The sequence below is a fragment of the Lissotriton vulgaris genome, chromosome 4_1 (genome assembly GCF_964263255.1).
Source record: "Lissotriton vulgaris chromosome 4_1, aLisVul1.2, whole genome shotgun sequence".
Taxonomy (NCBI): Eukaryota; Metazoa; Chordata; class Amphibia; order Caudata; family Salamandridae; genus Lissotriton; species Lissotriton vulgaris.
Genome location: NC_141691.1, coordinates 764139823 through 764158024, shown reverse-complemented (window position 1 = coordinate 764158024; position 18202 = coordinate 764139823). Strand labels below are relative to the sequence as shown.

At 43.7% G+C, this 18202-nt stretch overlaps 1 protein-coding gene across 4 annotated transcripts in view; it reads left to right on the top strand.

Annotated features, from left to right (window-relative positions):
* Positions 1-18202, top strand: part of SIRT5 (sirtuin 5) — a 165147-nt gene that overhangs the window by 111300 nt on the left and 35645 nt on the right. For all 4 annotated transcript variants that reach the window (XM_086965094.1, XM_086965096.1, XM_086965093.1 and 1 more), the window contains exon 7: positions 3451-3574. In XM_086965094.1, the coding sequence (XP_086821220.1) occupies positions 3451-3574 (124 nt within the window). The remainder of the gene's footprint in view (positions 1-3450; positions 3575-18202) is intronic.

The window sequence follows — 18202 nt, the reverse complement described above, 5'->3', positions numbered from 1 at the left end:
TACAATTCCTATAAAGTGACGTGTGCACAACGTACACTCAATAGGAATATGTAGGTGACTAAATTACAGAGTCACATGCAATGTATGCAATTTGTAACAAATAAATAAAGAAATATGAAGGTGACTAAACTATAGAGTCACATGCAATGTATGCAGCACATATGCTAACGTGTAGCATTTAACTATAAAGAATACATGTGTATAGCATTGAATTTACTATACTAAACAGCAAATTAACTTTAGAATGCTTTTAAAATTCTTGTAATCTTCTAGGATAGCAAATTAACTTTAGAATGCTATTAAAATTCATGTAAAATCTTCTAGGATAGCAAATTAACTTTAGAATGCTATTCTTCCGCTCCTTCATGTCGCCACTGTTTAACACAGGCTAGCACTTTAACATAAAAAAATAGCAAATTATCTTCAGAATGCTATTTTAAACACTTGTGAAAATAACCTACTAAATTAGCAAATTAACTTTAGAATGCCAATTGATTTCAGAATGTCACACGTAAATTGTAAGTGTATAAATATGTAGACTCTTGCAAATATTGAACTAAATACAATAAAGACTAAATACAGACTTCCTTAAAACAATAAACTAAAATAAATAAAGTGGACACCGTTGTTAGGATGAAGGACTGAGGATCATAACAGAAGGCAGTCTTAATTTCTTGTAAAATAATACAGGACTTTAAATGAGGTGAAATACATCCATAAACTGTGGAATCACTTACTTGAAATTGAAGTTCACCACAAACCATAGTAAAAAACCGAGAAACGTCCCCAAGAAGCTGAAAAATATAGTGTCCATTGTTGAATTTTGAAGAGACTAACATCAACTACTCAGAAGTTGATTGCATTACTGATCTGGCAAAGCGCTGTACTAGATTAATTGTATCTAGTTTGTGTGAAACATAAATAGGACGCGCTGTATTTAATTAATAAATTTAGCGTGCGCGTCGCTGAAGAAAGATGTGCTATATTTAATTATAAACAATTAGCGTGCGCATCGCAGAAGTAAGATGCGCTTCCTATAATTAAATAAAGATTAGCGTGCGCATCGCTGAAAAAAGGTACACAGATATCCAGTGAGATCGAGATAAGATGGCGGTAACAGCGCAATTATAACAGCGTGAGCGCTGTTGAACTGTAAAACGCAATATTTAATAATTAACAAATAGCGTGCGCATCGCTGACGTATACGCACTTTATTTAATAAGCAGAAAGGCGTGCACATCGCTGGAGGAGAGCTGAAGAGGTTGACGTGCTGGATAAAATGTACCAATATTTTCTGACAACGGACCAATCAAATGGTGAAAGGGAAGAATAATACGTGGTTGGCAGCGTGCTTCAGAGTTAATAAATAAAAACAATGACATTCCCAAAATGGAGGCACGTAGGGTGACGCCGCGCTGGACGGCTCCCGGCGTCACCAAGCTCTCTTGCGAGATGTGGCAGCAATGAAATACGCACGTAAGAGTGTGCGTGATGAAAGCAGCTCGAGACGAAGGCCAAAAAGAAGAGGCAGGTAACGGCCAACTGTCACTGCTTTAACTAAATAAATTGCCCATATCATGAAAAAGTCTCAATATAATGTACAAATAGAGTTTCACCACACAGCTGTCCACGCTTTGCATGAACCATGCAAAAGTTTTAACTAAACAATTAACATTCCCCACCGTCGTCCTGAAGAAAAATGAAAATCGTGTTACGATGACATAAAGATGCCAATAAAATTACGAACAGTAGATGGCAGCATCTGTTAGGGAACCCTCCTATTGTACCGACTCTCCGGTGTAGATCAGAAATCCCGTTTCTTCTTCATGCTCTCCCCTCTTTGTGTTTCTTCAGAGGTTGGAAGCAGGCAACAGAGAAACAAGATAGGCTCCAAAACGTTTTCTTCCCTCGTTCTGGCTTTTTAAAAATGAATGACAGCAGCAAAGCACGAAATCAGGGACAACTGAGTTCTCAAATTTGAAATACACCAATTAACAGGGGAGTAGATCCGGTAGGCAAATGGATCTACAAGTAGACAAAGGATTGGCATACTTAAATCATATGCAGGCAGTAATTGTGCATAGTAGAAATTAAGGTAGTCCCTGTCGCTCCTCATTGTTAACCAGGTAGTGTCCCTAATGTCAAGTAGGGACAGACAGGAAGAAGCGTTGCTCTGCAAACAGGCAGGAACAGGCATACTTAAGCTGTATGCTTGCAAGTACTGCACATCCAATATGGAGGGCGACCGGTGGTAGGTCACTGGTGGGGCTAACTAAGGGGTGCCAGTAAAGTTCAAATAGCTTTAAAGAAATTCTTTTTTCTTACTTGAAAATCTTGATCAAGAAGTTTCATGGAGATCCTTGAAGTAGTAAGCCGTGCAGGTAAGTCCAAAACGTCGCCAAATGTAATAAGATGATCTGTAGCCGAGTAGTATTGATTGATGATGTTTATTAGATGGATTTCAGGTTAAATCAAGTAATCATTTAAGTATCATTCAAGTCTCTCCTAAGCCCCACCAGGAGCAGCTCTCTTGCTACTCAGCCCTCTCTTCCAACTGTCATCCATCCACCAGGCACACCACACATTCCATATTACCTCACACACTCAACATTCTACCATTCACCCAGATAGGCTGAGTAGCAAGACAGGTTAATGGGAAAGGCACATGGCATCCAAACCAGGATACTACACCTACACAGGTGCAGACATAACTACTTGCAGTAGCATAGTTTCTGACCTCTCGTAGTTATGCCATTACATCTGGCTATTTCTCAGCTACGCGCACCGCCTTTACTCCTCATCCATCACATATGCAACATAGTCCGTTTCTATCCAACTAGGAACCTCCCAGTGTTGACTGCGGTACTGTCTTCCAGACTTCACATCCTCTTACTTTGCCTGCTCTTATCTGCTTACATTTATGTTGCCTTCACAGTGAGGACTCAAAACGAGGAGCAAGGCTAAAAGTTATGATCTGTCAGACCTGGCACTCTTCTGTTAGTCTTCTCCACACCTTTTTTAATAATGCTCAAACAACCCTTCATGAACAACAGCTGGGTGACTGGGCTGAGGCAGTGCCTCTTAAGGGACTGATGTAGAGGCAGAATTGTGTAATTTAAACAATGAAGATCCAAGGAAGTTGCCTTCCTTGCCCACCAAGCAGGGAAGTGGCAGCAGGTCCCCTCATTGTACTGAACAGTTGATAGGTGCTTCAGTAGGTGTCCAGGAAGTAAGCAGATCTTCAGTTTATTTATTTATTTATTTATTATAACATTACTGACAAGAGGTACTTGGAGACACTCTGCCATTTAAATATTTTTTCCTTTGATTATTTTATGCACTCACAAGCCACATGTGCTTAAGTTGGGCACTTGACATAATTAGTTTGAAGATGGTTGATTGACATTTCTTTCTTCATTGTGAGCTTTCTTTTGTTTTGCTCTTGTGTAGGTGTGAGAAGCAGGGCTGCAATGGCCTCCTTCGGCCCCACGTGATTTGGTTTGGGGAGACGCTGGATTCTAATATTCTTACAGAGGTTGAAAAGGAGCTTGATGTCTGTGACCTGTGCTTGGTGGTAGGTGCCAGACTTGGTTTCTGAGTTACCTGTTTAAAGATTCACTGCTTCACTTTCCATTGACTCTATCCTAACTCTTACGTTAAAAAGAATGGTTGCACAAGCGTAGTGGCCAATATTCATAAGTTGTATTTAAGAATTAGCCTTCATTGCAGCTTAAATAAATGTAACTGCATCTTTGTAACTCCTTGTTAACACTGCTCGTCGTTACTAAGACAATAGGTGTTTTTTTCTCTCTCATCAAATCTGACTCAATTTCTATGATCGAGAATATGGGATAAGTGCGGCTTTGTGACCTGAGAAACCCCTTTAACCTTATTGTGTAGCTTAGAATACTTTCTGAATGTTTTAAAATTAGTTTCATTTCTTATATGCTTCCTTTTTTTGCTTCAGATTAAATAAGACCCGTCTGATTGAATTCATCCAGTTTGCCTCCTGAGAAATATCGAAAGGATTTTTGTACATATTACTTTAAAACATGCATTTTGTTTTTATGTGACACCATAAATAAAAATAACCTAAAGTCCTCTTAAAGTAACTCATGCAGTGTAATGTACACACACCTTTTCATGATTCAGTACTCTACGTACAGCTTGTAAGTCTATCTTTAAGCTTTGCCTGGCTGCACACCAGAGGATTCACAGCGCATCCCTACTGTACCTGCCAAAACTGATAGTTGCTTCTGCATTTTGATCTTTATTAATGCCAGACCATATCGATGGTCCTTACACAACTTGCAGGCATCACAGGTTCACTTTATACCTAGACAGGTACAGACATAACATCTTGCAGTACCATAACCTCTGACCTCTCGAAGTCCTGCACCGATCAGTGTTTTCCCTGTCTAGTCTCTCCACCCATTGATATTGATAAATATATGTCACTCGCCAAATTAACAAGCACTGGCAGTGTCAGTAAGTCTGGTTTTGAAGGAATGTTGTTTGATGATATGAAGCATTACAAGTAAATTACATAGGTATTTGTGTGGAAGCAAAGAACTGTAGAATAGTATTGGTGTAGGTTAAAAGCTCAAGTGACAGTTACACTGTCAAGCCAGACCTAAAAGTTCGCGTAGGTTATAGACTGCCCTCCTCCCTTCTGTGCTGCTGCCAGAGAAATAAAGACACCTTCAATTATCTAGTTATCTAAGACACTTTTACAGCATTACAATGTCATGTTTGTGCCCCTGAAAGTCCAAGCTCAGCAGCTGGAAAATTAAAACAAAATGCTAATTGCTGGTGGAGGGTAAACACTTTTTTTATGGACGCACACAACTTCTGCCGAATCAAAAGATGTACTGCTAACGTCTGGGAGGAACCAAAGCCTTTCTCTTGTGGTGGTCGCATAATTGTCTGCCCAAACCATAAAAAGTATATAAAGTGTGTTTCATAGAATAAACATGTTTTCTGTAGCAGCAGTGCTTGATGAGAAGTCCGGGTTTCTTCCCGTAAATGTTCAGAGCACAGCAGAACCAGTCTATCGTAATCAAATCACAAATTATCAGAAGTTAAAAAAAGCTGTGTAATCTGATTGTCCTTATTTGTACAGATCTAAAACTCCACCTGACATTCAATGTCAGTTGGATTCACCAACGGTGTCCGTTTGGTTGGATAATTAATATTATAGTTCACTCTCCTTCAGGTGACACCATAGCTATTAGTAGCCAGGACTGAACTAGCCGTAACGGGCATCAGTTGTTTCCCTGGGAGGCTGCAGGGGTGGGGGCCAGTATTGCAGGTGGTAGGGGCCAGTTTTGTTACTGGGGGTCGGTTTTGGAGTGGTGCTGCAGTATCGGCCTCTAGTAACAAAAGCATCAGTGCTTCCCACTTGCACCCCCACCCCTTCTTCCACTCCTCTCCTCCCAGGTTGGTCCGACCAAATTGCCAGGGCTGCTTTGGGGTCTTCGTCCGGCCCTGTTCGTAGCCCTTTTACTAAGAGATTGAATGACTCTTGGCTCTTTTGAAAACCTTTTTATACATTTTTTAATGATTGTTTCTTTTATATTTGTTTATAGTAGAATTTTTTCCCTCACAGCAACCATGGACTTTATATATTTATGAAATATTGTTTTGAAGAGGCATACGATGAATGTGACTTACTGGTGTCTAGCCAGCTTGGTTAGCCTTTAGGATAACCTCTTCCAGAGTGCTGTTGTCTGCAGATATTCACCAAGTTCTGGTATAAATCAAACAAACGTTGTTTCCACTTGCATTCTTAGTTAATACATTTATCTGACAACTTAAATAACAATGGGGCTCTGGTGCGCACTTATAGTCTGGGTACACTGCTACCAGTGCCTTCATTTCTATTGGCCTGGCCATAATTTGACTGTCCTACGATCTTGTAAATTGTTTATCACTGTACTTGTACCATTAGAGTAAAAGAGGGTAATGGTTCCCCCTACTCGAGAAAGCCTTTTTGAAACATAGGGCCATGGTACAGTTTGTTTTCTTTATTTGTTGCCCACTCCAACTAAACTTATAGAGCTGGGTAGTAGGGCTCATGTCTCAACATTGCATGAAATGTTAACACTCTAGATGCTCTTTAAGCATAGTTGTGACCCATGAGGGAGCCAGAATCTGTCCTTCAGTCTGAGGAGAGTGCTGACATTAACTATGTTGTCGTCCGGATCATGGGAGGTCAATAAACTTGCCACTTTTTCACTAGGCTTTCCAATTAGAGTGCCTCAGACACCACATGTTCCTGGCTCTCTTCTTGCAAGTCCAGTTATGTCCTGACTGTTTCTTTCACCAGTGCAATTAGGCCACCATTATAAATGCCCCAGAGGTTTTTACGATAATTAACACGCCCTACATAATCCGTTTTTTATGAGTTTATAGTTTTCCAGTTGCAAGTGCAGACTCTAAAACTTTACACGCCAAAATCCACATGTCCAGGTATTTTACCACATTGATTTTCAGTATGTTTTACCTGCTGAAATTAGATCTGTGATGCAGACTTTATTACACTCAGTAATTAGTGAGTCAGTTACTCTGTAACTTGCTCACAGATGCATCCCAGTAGTACACATAGTTCCACCATGGCCAACAAAGTGATGTGGTCCATTCCACCCCTTGGATCAGACTTCTGTCTCCAACCCAAGGAAAATTCGGCCATTAAGGGTAATAACCACCAGAGGCCAGCCAATGTTAGGTGGAGGCTCTAAGCGGGGATAGTGGGTAGGCCTCTCTTCCAGCCTTGGTGCTTGCGAGGAGTTCCCTATGTGCTCCTGAGGTTTCTTGGAGTGGGGGGCAGTAGCCCCAGGTTTCTGGCACCTTTTCTCCACTCTACCTCCCACCTGTATTGGGGTGGTATCCTGAAACTGGTCCTTCAACCTAGGGTCTGTTCCCCTAGGCTGAACATAGGAGCCACACTCTGTGTCATACAAGAGTCTGCCTTGTGCAGGGCCCAGCCCTCTGTCCCTGTGACCGTGCATGGAGCCACCCTGGGTCAGAGGTGGCCTCAGCAGTGCCAGTCTTGGGGTGCTGTATTACCTGGCACTTGCAACCCCTGACCCACTGGTCATCTCACTGTGGACTGTTTGCACCCCCTATCACTCTTTCTGGGCCTCTGTACACTCCGCTGTGGAGTGGTACCCCCAGACAGCAGAATTGATAGGGTGCCTGTGCCGGCCCCCCACCCAACTCACATGGCACTATGGAGCTCCTACCAGTGGATGATCTCTAGGTACAGACCAGGTCCCCCTGCTTGTGCCCCCTTTGGGAGCGACCCAAGCTGTGGAGCTAGAAATATGGCACCCTGGATCTCCGTCCACCATAACCTTCCCTCCTATCCTTAGAAGAGACATGGGAACCTTTCCCCTCACCACACTGGGACTGACCTGTCTGGGTCACTATGTACCTCCCCCGTACTCTGATGGGGGATGGGAACCTGAGCCACCCTCCTTAGGATCACTCCCCAGTGCTGTTCCAGACACTGTGGTACTCACCAAGACGTCTGCCTCCTTTGCACGCTCCTTTGGGTAGTGAGCCTGCAATCACCCAGGTGTTGGCGTAGCTCCAGAAAACAGGGCTGAATATGTTCTTTCTAGGAATCAAATTGTACAGCCCCTCATAGTATGTTTACCTCACTACCCTTCACCCAACCATCCAGTGTCTGGCAAAGGTAACCCACAAGATACCCCCTGGACTGGTGAGACCGTTTCTGACTGCTCCTGAATCTCAACCTGTACTATTCTGGGGTGAATCCATAACTCTTGACAAGGGTCTCCTTCGTGGTGGGATACCTTAGCCTGTCCCCGCCTCTCTATGACTAGTAGGGTGTCCCTAGCATCACCAAGAATATGCCTCCACAGGTCAGCTCACCAATCCTGTGGATCCTGTGCACCTCTAGATCTATCTCCTATGCCTCACACCACCTGTCTGTCATCCCCCTTCCTTGAAGCCAGGCACCAAGTCTATAGATATGTGGATCCCTCCTTCACTGCTGGGCACTGTAGTTTTGCTGCCACCATTCTTGCTGGAATTCAACAGCTGTTTGGCGTTCAAGTCCAGCTCATTATGACTCATTTCATGAGCAACTTTCACTTTTCTCTCCTCCACCTCAAGTTTGGCCATCGGCAGCCTAATCTCCCTATTAGCTTCCCTGTCCGCCAGCTCCTCTGGGAGCAGACTTTGGGAGGACACACTGCTTTTCGGTCTGGGAGGGTTCTCCAGTTCTGGAGGCACAACAACCCTATCTCCTCTGTGCTACATCTCAGGACCTGCTTCCAGGTCTTCTCCTTGCTCCTCCACATTATTTTCCTCATTCCGGCCCTCTGTTGCTGCCAGCGAGTGGTGAACATCCCCTAAGATCCTCAGAGCTTTCTGTAGCTCCAACTTGCTGGTGTCGTGTTTGGGTGGAAGCCTCCATTCCCTCTAGAACTCCATGAGCTCAGCCACAGTGTAACTCCCCAGTTTATTCAGCTCAAATTCTATTCCTGTGGGTATGGTCACAGACGTCCAGTAGGACGAAAGTGAATTTGGTAAAAAGCAAAAAGGCCAATCGAGGAGGAATTCAAACTCAAATTGGTTTTAGATAAGGGATGGTAGTGTACACCAAATCACTGTATGGCACTGCACAAATACAAATCCTTCTCTCACCACTGATCACCTTTGTGTGTGGACAGGACACGGCCTATTCAAGTATAAATATTGTTTTAAAAATAAATATACGTACAATGTAATGTTATCTTTCATGTGCATAGTGTCCATCCAATAAAGAAGATAAAAGATTTAAACCAATTTAGTTGTTATATTAAATATGTTAAAAACATAAATCGAGACGAGAGAAAACAATAAACAATACACTCTGTCATTAATTAAGCAGCTAATTTGTACAAATATTCAATGTAGGCACATCATTCCTACAGGCTTCTCATCTGCTTTACCAGCATATTCCACAAAGTTAGCCACGTATATGCGTTGATGCATTTCAGTGTCATCCAATGAATTCAGACGTAAGCGCCACCAGTGGTGCCCCATAGTGGCAGGCTTTGTTTAAGGCCAAATCGGTCACTTTCCGCTATTGATCTTTGCATTCAGATCTTAAGCTGGAACCAATGAGGGGAAGTATTTGCATGCTAAGTATAAATGCATGTTAAAATGACAGAGTAGTCAAATAATACTGCCACTGAATGTGCCACATTCCACCAAACAATTTGCCTTCTTTGCTGCATAATTCAGTCAACCCTTCTGTATAACTTGGTCCTCCATTGCGGGATAATTGCACAGGTCCTGTTGGTAGTCTATATACTGAACCTACAAATCTTGGATCTCTTTTATTATATTATCTCTGTGTATACGTTCCAGTAATTGGAATCCTTTCCTTTTCTTTCTCATGAATAAAAAAGAAAAAAGGTTCTTTTGATAAAGATTTCAGCCTGGCAGTAATAGATTAACTTGTACCATTGCTTGAGCATTGAATCCTACCATTACACTATTTGTAACCGCTTCCTATACTACGACTATTGCCTAACTAACGTATTCTCACCAGAGTGCACCATTGTGAGTACTGTAGCAATACAATGTTACAGGCTCATTGGGCCCAGCCACATCCTTCATGGTTCGCAGCTTCTTAAAGTACAATCAAAACAAACGTGGTTCTCTCCCCTGAATATAACTTATCAACAGATGCACATAACTCTGTTGTATACTTTTTGCCTCATCTAGTTTCCTGTTTCTTTAAGTATTTGTAATCAGTGGGTGGAGGCCCTTGTTTCACATTCACTTATTGCGCTGGACCAGTTCTTCTTCCCCCAACCCTCCACAGTTTCAGCATTCTCATTAAGAGGTCCCAGCCCTTGTTAATATTCTTTGTTCAGGTGTGGTCTTGTTGAGCTAACACATGAGTACTTCCTTGTGCTTTCATCTGGTTATTACCAGTACAGTTATAGGAAGTTTGACAAAGTAACTGTTCTTGGGCTGTAAGATGGTGTGGCCCCACTTTGTAACTTTTGGCTGCCTGCAGTTACGCTGACCCAAGAAATACCCACGAAGTGATGGATAGATTGCTTGAATTAATCCCAGCCACTGATAATTACTCGGTTAGCATTGCAGTCTGTCTTTTTATGCCCACCATGCCACCTCAGACAGGAACCAGACATGTATCTCAGCCTTGGTTCTGGTCCAATAGGAACATCCCCACCTGAACATCCAGGCAAGGTCCACTGTTGATGGCGACACACACAACTGCAGCCCGGTCTCACCATAGTTAGGCCTTGTCAGTGAGGTACAGCTTGAGAGCTGCGGTACATGGAGCCTGGACCACAAGTCCGTACACACCCGTTTTAGTTGGGGCTTAGCGCTGAGGAAAGCAAAAAAGTGAAGTGTGAAATTCTTTAATCCGAGCCACTGCCAGGCCATGTGCCCTCTGAACAGGACCACAAGCAACTCCACAACGTTTTCGGGATAGTTAAGCTTTGTCAATGTTGTATAGCTTGTGTTCTATGACACAGTGAGCACTGGGCCCACGTCTTGATATTTCCCTTGAATTTAGGGTGTTGTACTGATAAAAACAAACAAGCATTTGCAATGCAATAGGTCTCGCATTTGCGAAATTTTAAGCGATTGGCATTGTAAACTGCAATGCCTTTTATTTATGTTTTCAAAACCAACACATAAATAAAAGGTTTGTTATTTACAATGCTAGTAGTTCAACGTTTTGCAAATGTTAGACCTATTCAATTGCAAATGCTTGTTGTTTTTACTCTCCAGGAGCATTTTTCTAATGTTTTACCATGACTTTAAATGGAAACTAGACCTTATTGGCTGCGCCTGGCAGCAAGGATTTCCCCTTGAGTATGTCTGCCATGGAACTCTGGCTCGGAAATTAGCAATGCTCTCAGAGCCAAGCAGTAATTGGATCCCCGCGACTGCTGCTAGAATTCAGGCACATGCTACAGTACAGCAGCTGAGCCTTGAATGCAGCCAGTCCGAGGGAGTCCAATAAGTAGTTTGTTGTGACCTGGAGGACTAACTCTGAGAAAGCTGGCGGCCCAGCCTTAAACCACATTTCTCGGCCGCTTCTCACCTCCCAGTGCATGGAAGTTTGTTTGTCAGTGCAGATAAAATTTGCTTTGTACTAGTGCGATAACGCAACAAAAAATGTTCCTTAGGGAATCACTTGCCGTTTTTTTTACAATTTCAAATATGTCACATCCGTGAACGAAATTCCATCAAAAGCAAGAGATTTTTATCAAAAGTCAAATATTTTATAGTTTTTTCATAAGATACATAAAAAACATATCTTTCTATCATCGCATAGGCATAAATCCATATGTCAATTCATGTATGACAACTCGGGTGTCTACTGCTTCATAGTTTCTCACATATGCATAAACATCTGACACTTTTTAGACATAGGGCAGATTGGTCAATATTGCCCATATACTTATGTGTATTATTCAACAATTATATACAAAATTCCAATACATTGATTAGTAATGGTATACAGTCAGAAAAGTGTCATAGCGTCGACGTTTTCGGTCTCACAAACTGTTATTCTTCAAGACCTTTATCAGGACATGTGTTGCACCATGAATTTAGCGTAAAATAATATATGCATAATCAGTAACCTATTTACAAAAATCTCTTGAATACATGAATATGTATTGTCTGCCCTCACCAAATCAGGTGATCCGAAGTGTACTACTACACCACTGCCAAAACACTACAAGTCCCAAATGTGTACAAAACGTACAAAAACGTGTATAACATCACTACACCTTCAAGCCGGATTCACCAATAGTGCTGCACGTTACCTAGTTGCTGAATGCCCAAACAGCTTACATGTGTTTATGCACTTAAATACTTACAAAAACGACCGGTAGCTAAAACCTCAATCGTCATATCCTACAAACCGAGAGACCACAGCCAACTGTAAACAACTGTAATCAACTACTACTTCACTAGAACCTAATAGTCAACGCCATGTACAATATTATTTCTATCTTACCTTCTGCCTCTTTCTATTGTGGGTCTATAGATAAAACATATGCATATACAGATCATTTCTAATGCTTTCTGTCAATATCAGTATTCTATATCAACATTTCCACAGAACAAACAAAAATCAAACAAAAGCTGTACTCATATGAAGATGGCACTATACTCTGCTCGTGTGTAATCTATGTAGGGAACAGAAAGCGTAATACGCTATTGTCACCCTGGTATTCGAATGTATTGGTAATCAAGACCTGCTCTGCCTCGTATTAATACATCCAACTTACTTTAGGTACGGTGTATGAATCAGTTCCTCTCTCGTTCGCCGGCATCAGTCGAGTGCTGCCAGCGTTTCTCTAACTCTCTATGACCTATCCCCGATCATGTGATCGGGCCACGTGCAGCGTGTCAGCCATCTTGGAATAAAAAGTACAAAGTACTGCCTGACCTTCCATAATCGGTGTACTCAATAGTCAACGTAATTCCCCAAGGTCCCTAGCGTATTGCTTCCTTGGGGTCCCTTGTGTATTGAAATGTACTCAATTGTCCGGCAATACGAAATTAATCGGAACTGATACATTATCATGACCTACAATTGTGAAGAAAGTGGCGTGTATTTCTAGATCTTACGACTGTCCCCACCTATGTTAATAATAGAGATCTCAAATTATGTTGTTTTTCAGTTGAAAAGCTACATAAATCCACAATCACTCCATTACCACAATACCATTAGAATCCGCTAGGAGTGGAACTACCAACGGGCGCGTAGAATTCAAAATTTGCTAACCTACGTGACAAGAATTTTCAATTCTATTAAGGACACGGAGGCGAGGATTATGCTTTCTCATTTCTTTATTATAAATGCTTAGCAGCCAATTAGAAATAGTATGGTAAAAACAGTACTACAATACCCATAACACCCAGGGTATCACATGGTAAACCATAGAGTAGTCAGTATAAAACGCCCCACATTCTCTTTTTTTGGCGCCTAAAGAACAGTTCAAAAAGAAAAACGATCAGTCCAAAATGAAGGTCGTAGAAGGAATAAACCAGCGGGAACCAGAAATCCACTGAGATGAAAGGCCGGATGCTTGCAGCCGTAGACAAACTGGAAACCGAAGAAAACTGTCAGGTAGGCTAAATCGAGCTGGACAGAAGCCTCTATTTAGGGTCAGAACCTGAAAAGAAGTTATAGAACCGTAATACACATTCTTTCTGTGTAGAAAAAGCATCAATAAACAAGGGTGGGGAAAAAACAAGGAACATTAAGAAACAAAGTACAATATGCAATTTGCAATAATCAATAACCATGTCAACAGTTACGAAATGCAGAAATACGGGTGGGATAATCCTCGGCTCCGTGTCCTTAATAGAATTGAAAATTCTTGTCACGTATGTTCGCAAATTTTGAATTCTATGTCAGAACCGAAGGCTCCGATAATGCTTGTTTGAAGCTGATCCACCACAACAGAAGCAATATTTGCAAATGGCTTATAATAAAAATTCTTAAACATAGAATCAGTCAGAGTCACTCCCAAAGAAAAAGCTTTAAAAGCCATAGCCCCACGTGCTGAATGTGCACCAAATATGGAAACCTCAATACCAGCCTCATTCATGAGCCATCTGACCCAACGGCCCAACATAGCTGGGGTTACAGGACGAAAAGGCTTCTGTAGAGCAATTAACAATTGACCCTGCATATCTTGATGAAAAGGAGCAGTACTCGCCTCATAATTCTTAACTCATTGAACCACGCAAAGTTTCTGATTATTGGGAAAAGATGGCTAGGTAACTGAAGACGTATTACACTTATTGCATCTGGAGATAGCAAAAGTAACACCCTCAGGTGTGAAACTACGACCTGCCAGGTCCAGTGCACGAACATCAGAAACGCGTTTGCACGAAACAAGACACAATAGCATAGTCAATTTCGCTGAACGTTGCTTGCGAGATAAAGAAGAATTGGACGGCCAGGCCTCCAAGAATCGCAAAACAATGGAAAAGTCCCATAAGGAAACATATTTTGGACAAGCTGGTTTCACCAGCCGAATACCCTTAAGCAATTTGGAAATCAAAGGATGTTCTCCAGCAGGCTTGCCATCAATAGTGACATGACCTGCGGAAATGGCCGAACGGAAATTATTAACCGTCCGATAACCTAGACCGGACGAGGCGATAGAAGCCAGAAAATTAACAATCAGAGAGACATCCGCTGAAGCGAGATCCACCTCCCGTTGAGCACACCAACCACACCTTCGTTTCCAAGCCCCTGCATAACGTTTTTGTGTGTTGGGGGACCAAGCCTCGCTGATAAATCTGGTAGCGTCTTGTGAAAGGCCTGGGACTTGCCAGCGATCCCCGAAATTCGCCATGCAACTAGGAGAAGATGGCCTGACCCGATTAGGGGATGTGGATTGCCGAGAGGGTCTATTAAGAGATTCCACCACTGGGGAAGAAGGAGCGGTACTGCACAACTCCTTTCCAGGAGAACTGGGAACCAAGCTTGAGCCCTCCACAGAGGAGTGATCAGAATCCGCTCCGACTGATAATGCTTTGTGAGAGCCAGGACCCTGGGAATCATCATAAACGGGGGGAAAGGCGTAATACAGGATCGATGGCCAGGTTTGCAGAGGCCAGGGCTTCCGGATCCGGACGCCCGCTGAAAAACTGGGGAAGCTGAGTGTTGAGATGGGATGCAAACGGATCGATCTGGCACTGACCCCAAACACGGGAGAGAGAGCAGAACCCTCGAGGGTGAAGCCTCCAATCGCTGAAATCCTGGAGATGTCGCGAGTTCCAGTCCGCAATCAGATTATTGCGACCGGGAAGATACTCTGCATTAACGGAGATCTTCCTCTGGAGACAAAAGTGCCAGAAATCCTTGGCGATTTCCGCCAAAACTCTGGACTTCGTCCCCCCCAACTTGTTGACATACCGAACCGCTGAAACATTGTCCATGCGGAGGAGTATGCAACTGTTGGTCTGATGCAGAGCTAGAAAACGGATCGCAAAAGACCCCGCTAGTATTTCAAGGCAATTTATATGGAGAGAACTCTTCCTGGGACCACCGAAACCCCCCCCCCCCCCCATCGACAATGGACCGCAACAGGCTCCCCATCCCCACAGACTGGTGTTGGACTCTATCACCACCTCCGGGGATGCTCCGAACAGGGCTCGTCCATTCCTGGATTCCATGTGCTCCAACCACCATAGCATCTCCCACCTCGCTTCCTCTGAAAGAGGGATCAGATCTGAATAGCGAAGGCCTTTCTGGAGATGACGGATCTTTAGAAGCTGAAGTGCCCGGTAATGAAGAGGACCCGGGAAAATTGCCTGAATCGAAGAAGCTAACAGACCGACAATCCGAACTATAGACCTAAACAACACTCTGTTTGGATAAAACTAAATTCAACTCCCTCTTGATGGAACGGATCTTCTGATTGGGTAAGAGGAGCTGACACGAGAGAGAATTGACCTGGAAACCCAGAAATTCTATCGATTGAGAGGGAAGGAAGACCGATTTCTGAGGATTTACCAGAAAGCCCAGAGATTGCAAAAGAGTGATGGACCATTCCAAGTGTGTCATCAATGTTCGAGGGCAATCTGCTATGAGTAGAATGTCGTCCAGATAGATAATTAGATGAACACCTCGGGCTCACAGAGATTCTAAAACGGGCCTTAGAAGCTTCGTGAAGCACCAAAGTGCTGACGAAAGGCCGAACAGGAGAACCTTGTACTCGAACCAACTCCCCTGCCATTCGAATTGCAGGAACAGACGATGAGGACCGTAAATTGGAATCAATAAGTACGCATCCTTCAGATCGAGGCGGACCATCCAGTACCCCTCCCGAAGAAGATCCCGAAGAACATGGATGCATTCCATCTTGAAGTGACGATAAACCACTCCTCCGTTGAAATCTTTGAGATTGAGTACCAACCGAGACCCGCCCCCTTTTTTCTGGACCAGGAAAACTGTGCTTGCGAAACATGAAGGGAAAAAACCAGGGGAGGAGGTGGATGGGACTGATGGAGGGAATGGTAGACCTCTATCCTGTAACCCTGAACCGTCTCTAACACCCATGCATCGCTGTAGATCAGATGCCAAGTTGGTAGAAAAATTGAATCCTGCCCCTAAGACAACCTCTGAAGCTGGAATCAATCTCACCTGAAGTGTTGGACTCATGATGTCCTCCTTTAGCACCACCGTAGCGTCCTTTTTTGTATTGACCTCTCCTTTTACGAGAGGGATAGAAGGAGGCTCTATTATTGTAGACAGAGTCCTGTCCTCCACCACGTTGGGACTGGAATCCATGTTTGGTATTCTCGTTGGACCCGCGGCCGAACAATTGTCCCCTGTATTGTCCTGCCCTTGCTAAAACTGGACGAAAAGCTTTCCGAAGGGACACTTGAGCCTTATCCAGCCCACTAAAGGTCGAAACAATTTTCGTCAGTTCCTTCAGGAACGGCTGGCCAAACAACAAGTCCTGAGCTAACGGGCCGGATTCAGATGAGGACAGTTCCGCTAGTTTGGGATCCAATTAGAGTAGAATGGAGCGGCGATGCTCGCAGGACATTGAGCAATTGGCATTCCCTAGTTGACAAATAGCCCTTTGTGACCATTAAATCAACTCATCAGGATCCACAAGAGAAGATGATTCCTTGGCCTGAAATTCCAGGTCCAAGATCTTTGTAAGAGGACCCAGCAGATCCAACATTTTATCTTGGCAGGACACCATGCCCTGTCAATGCCGCTTTTTGGGTCCTTATCATACTTATTAAGGTACGTCACCATAGTAGGATCCACCTCCGGAGTGTCGGCCAATTTATCTGCCAAGTCAGGCCTTGGACATTCCGACCGAAGGCGAGCTCTAACCTCCTTCTCAAAGTGCTGACAAATATGTGCTTGAACATATTCAGCCACGGCTGGGGACAAAGCCAAGTGGAGGAGTTAGGATGAACGATATCTGATGGCTTGAAAGTGAGTAGTTGAGGATGCGTAGGCGCATCAACGAAATGTTCCTTACGTGCTTTCTTAGAAGGTGGGGGACCATCCTGATCTGAAGACAAAGTGGTGTATATCTCATCCGTATCCGTCTGTTGAGCGTGCGAGGCCAAAGTCTCCTTGGAGGATTTACCAGCCGAACGCTCACTCTACAAAGTTTTCGCTAACTTATGAAAGTCGGACCTATGGGGATTGCTGGGAGACTTAGATGAGGAAGCACGGCCTGAAGTGGAAGGCAACCAGCCCTGTTGCAATGCATAGTTAGAGAGATGGCGTTTCAATGGAGCAATTGCGCGAACCAGCGCCTTATTCACAGAATGTTGAACGCCCTGGTCCAAAGTCTCAACTAGGTCCTGCTCCATGGAGCCAGAGGCGTCATCATCACCATAATCTTCCTCCTCAAAGTATTGTGCCATAATTACACAAAGTGTAACCAATAATGCCCACAGAGCAAGAATAAACTAACTTGCCAAAGGCAAATATCAGGGGGAATGACCAACCCCAAGGCAAGCCAACAGAAAACAGGCTGAACCTGACTGTATAAAATTAAAGAGTGGAGGGAGGGCTTGCCAATAAAACAGGCCACTCAAGGCAAAGCCTATGATGATTATACAGCCCAAAAGAGTAAATAATGTGAATTTTGGGCGTAACAGGGGCTAAAAGTGAGGGCTGTGGGCTAGAGCATTAAGAATACGCTGCTTCGGCATTAGAACTCCGTGTCAGAATGGAGGTAAACAAATAACATGGCCGCCGCGCATGCGCGGTAACGGCCGCCTGTACACACTAACGAAGAGAAGCTCACGCGCACCGCTTGCGAGCTTCCCAGCCCCCAAACTCCTGCTCCACTATCTGCAAGAGGCGCGGGCGCAAAGCGCCCGAGCCGGGGACGTGAGCACACGCTCCCGCAGCAGTCACCAAAGGAAAAAAACGAAGAAACAGCACAAAGCGGCAACATCCCAGAAAAGCGCCGGGCCGCCTCAAACACACAGCGGCAATGCGCGATCAAAACGCGAACAAGGCAGCAAGTACAAGTAAGCGCAAGGCCTATAAGAGCAATAATCAATTGAGCAAATCAATAACAAGAAAAACGTACTTATCTGGCTGCGGAGCAGCAAAGAAAGAGGATGTGGTATTCTCTGCGGGGCGCCTTATACTGACTACTCTATGGTTTACCATGTGATACCC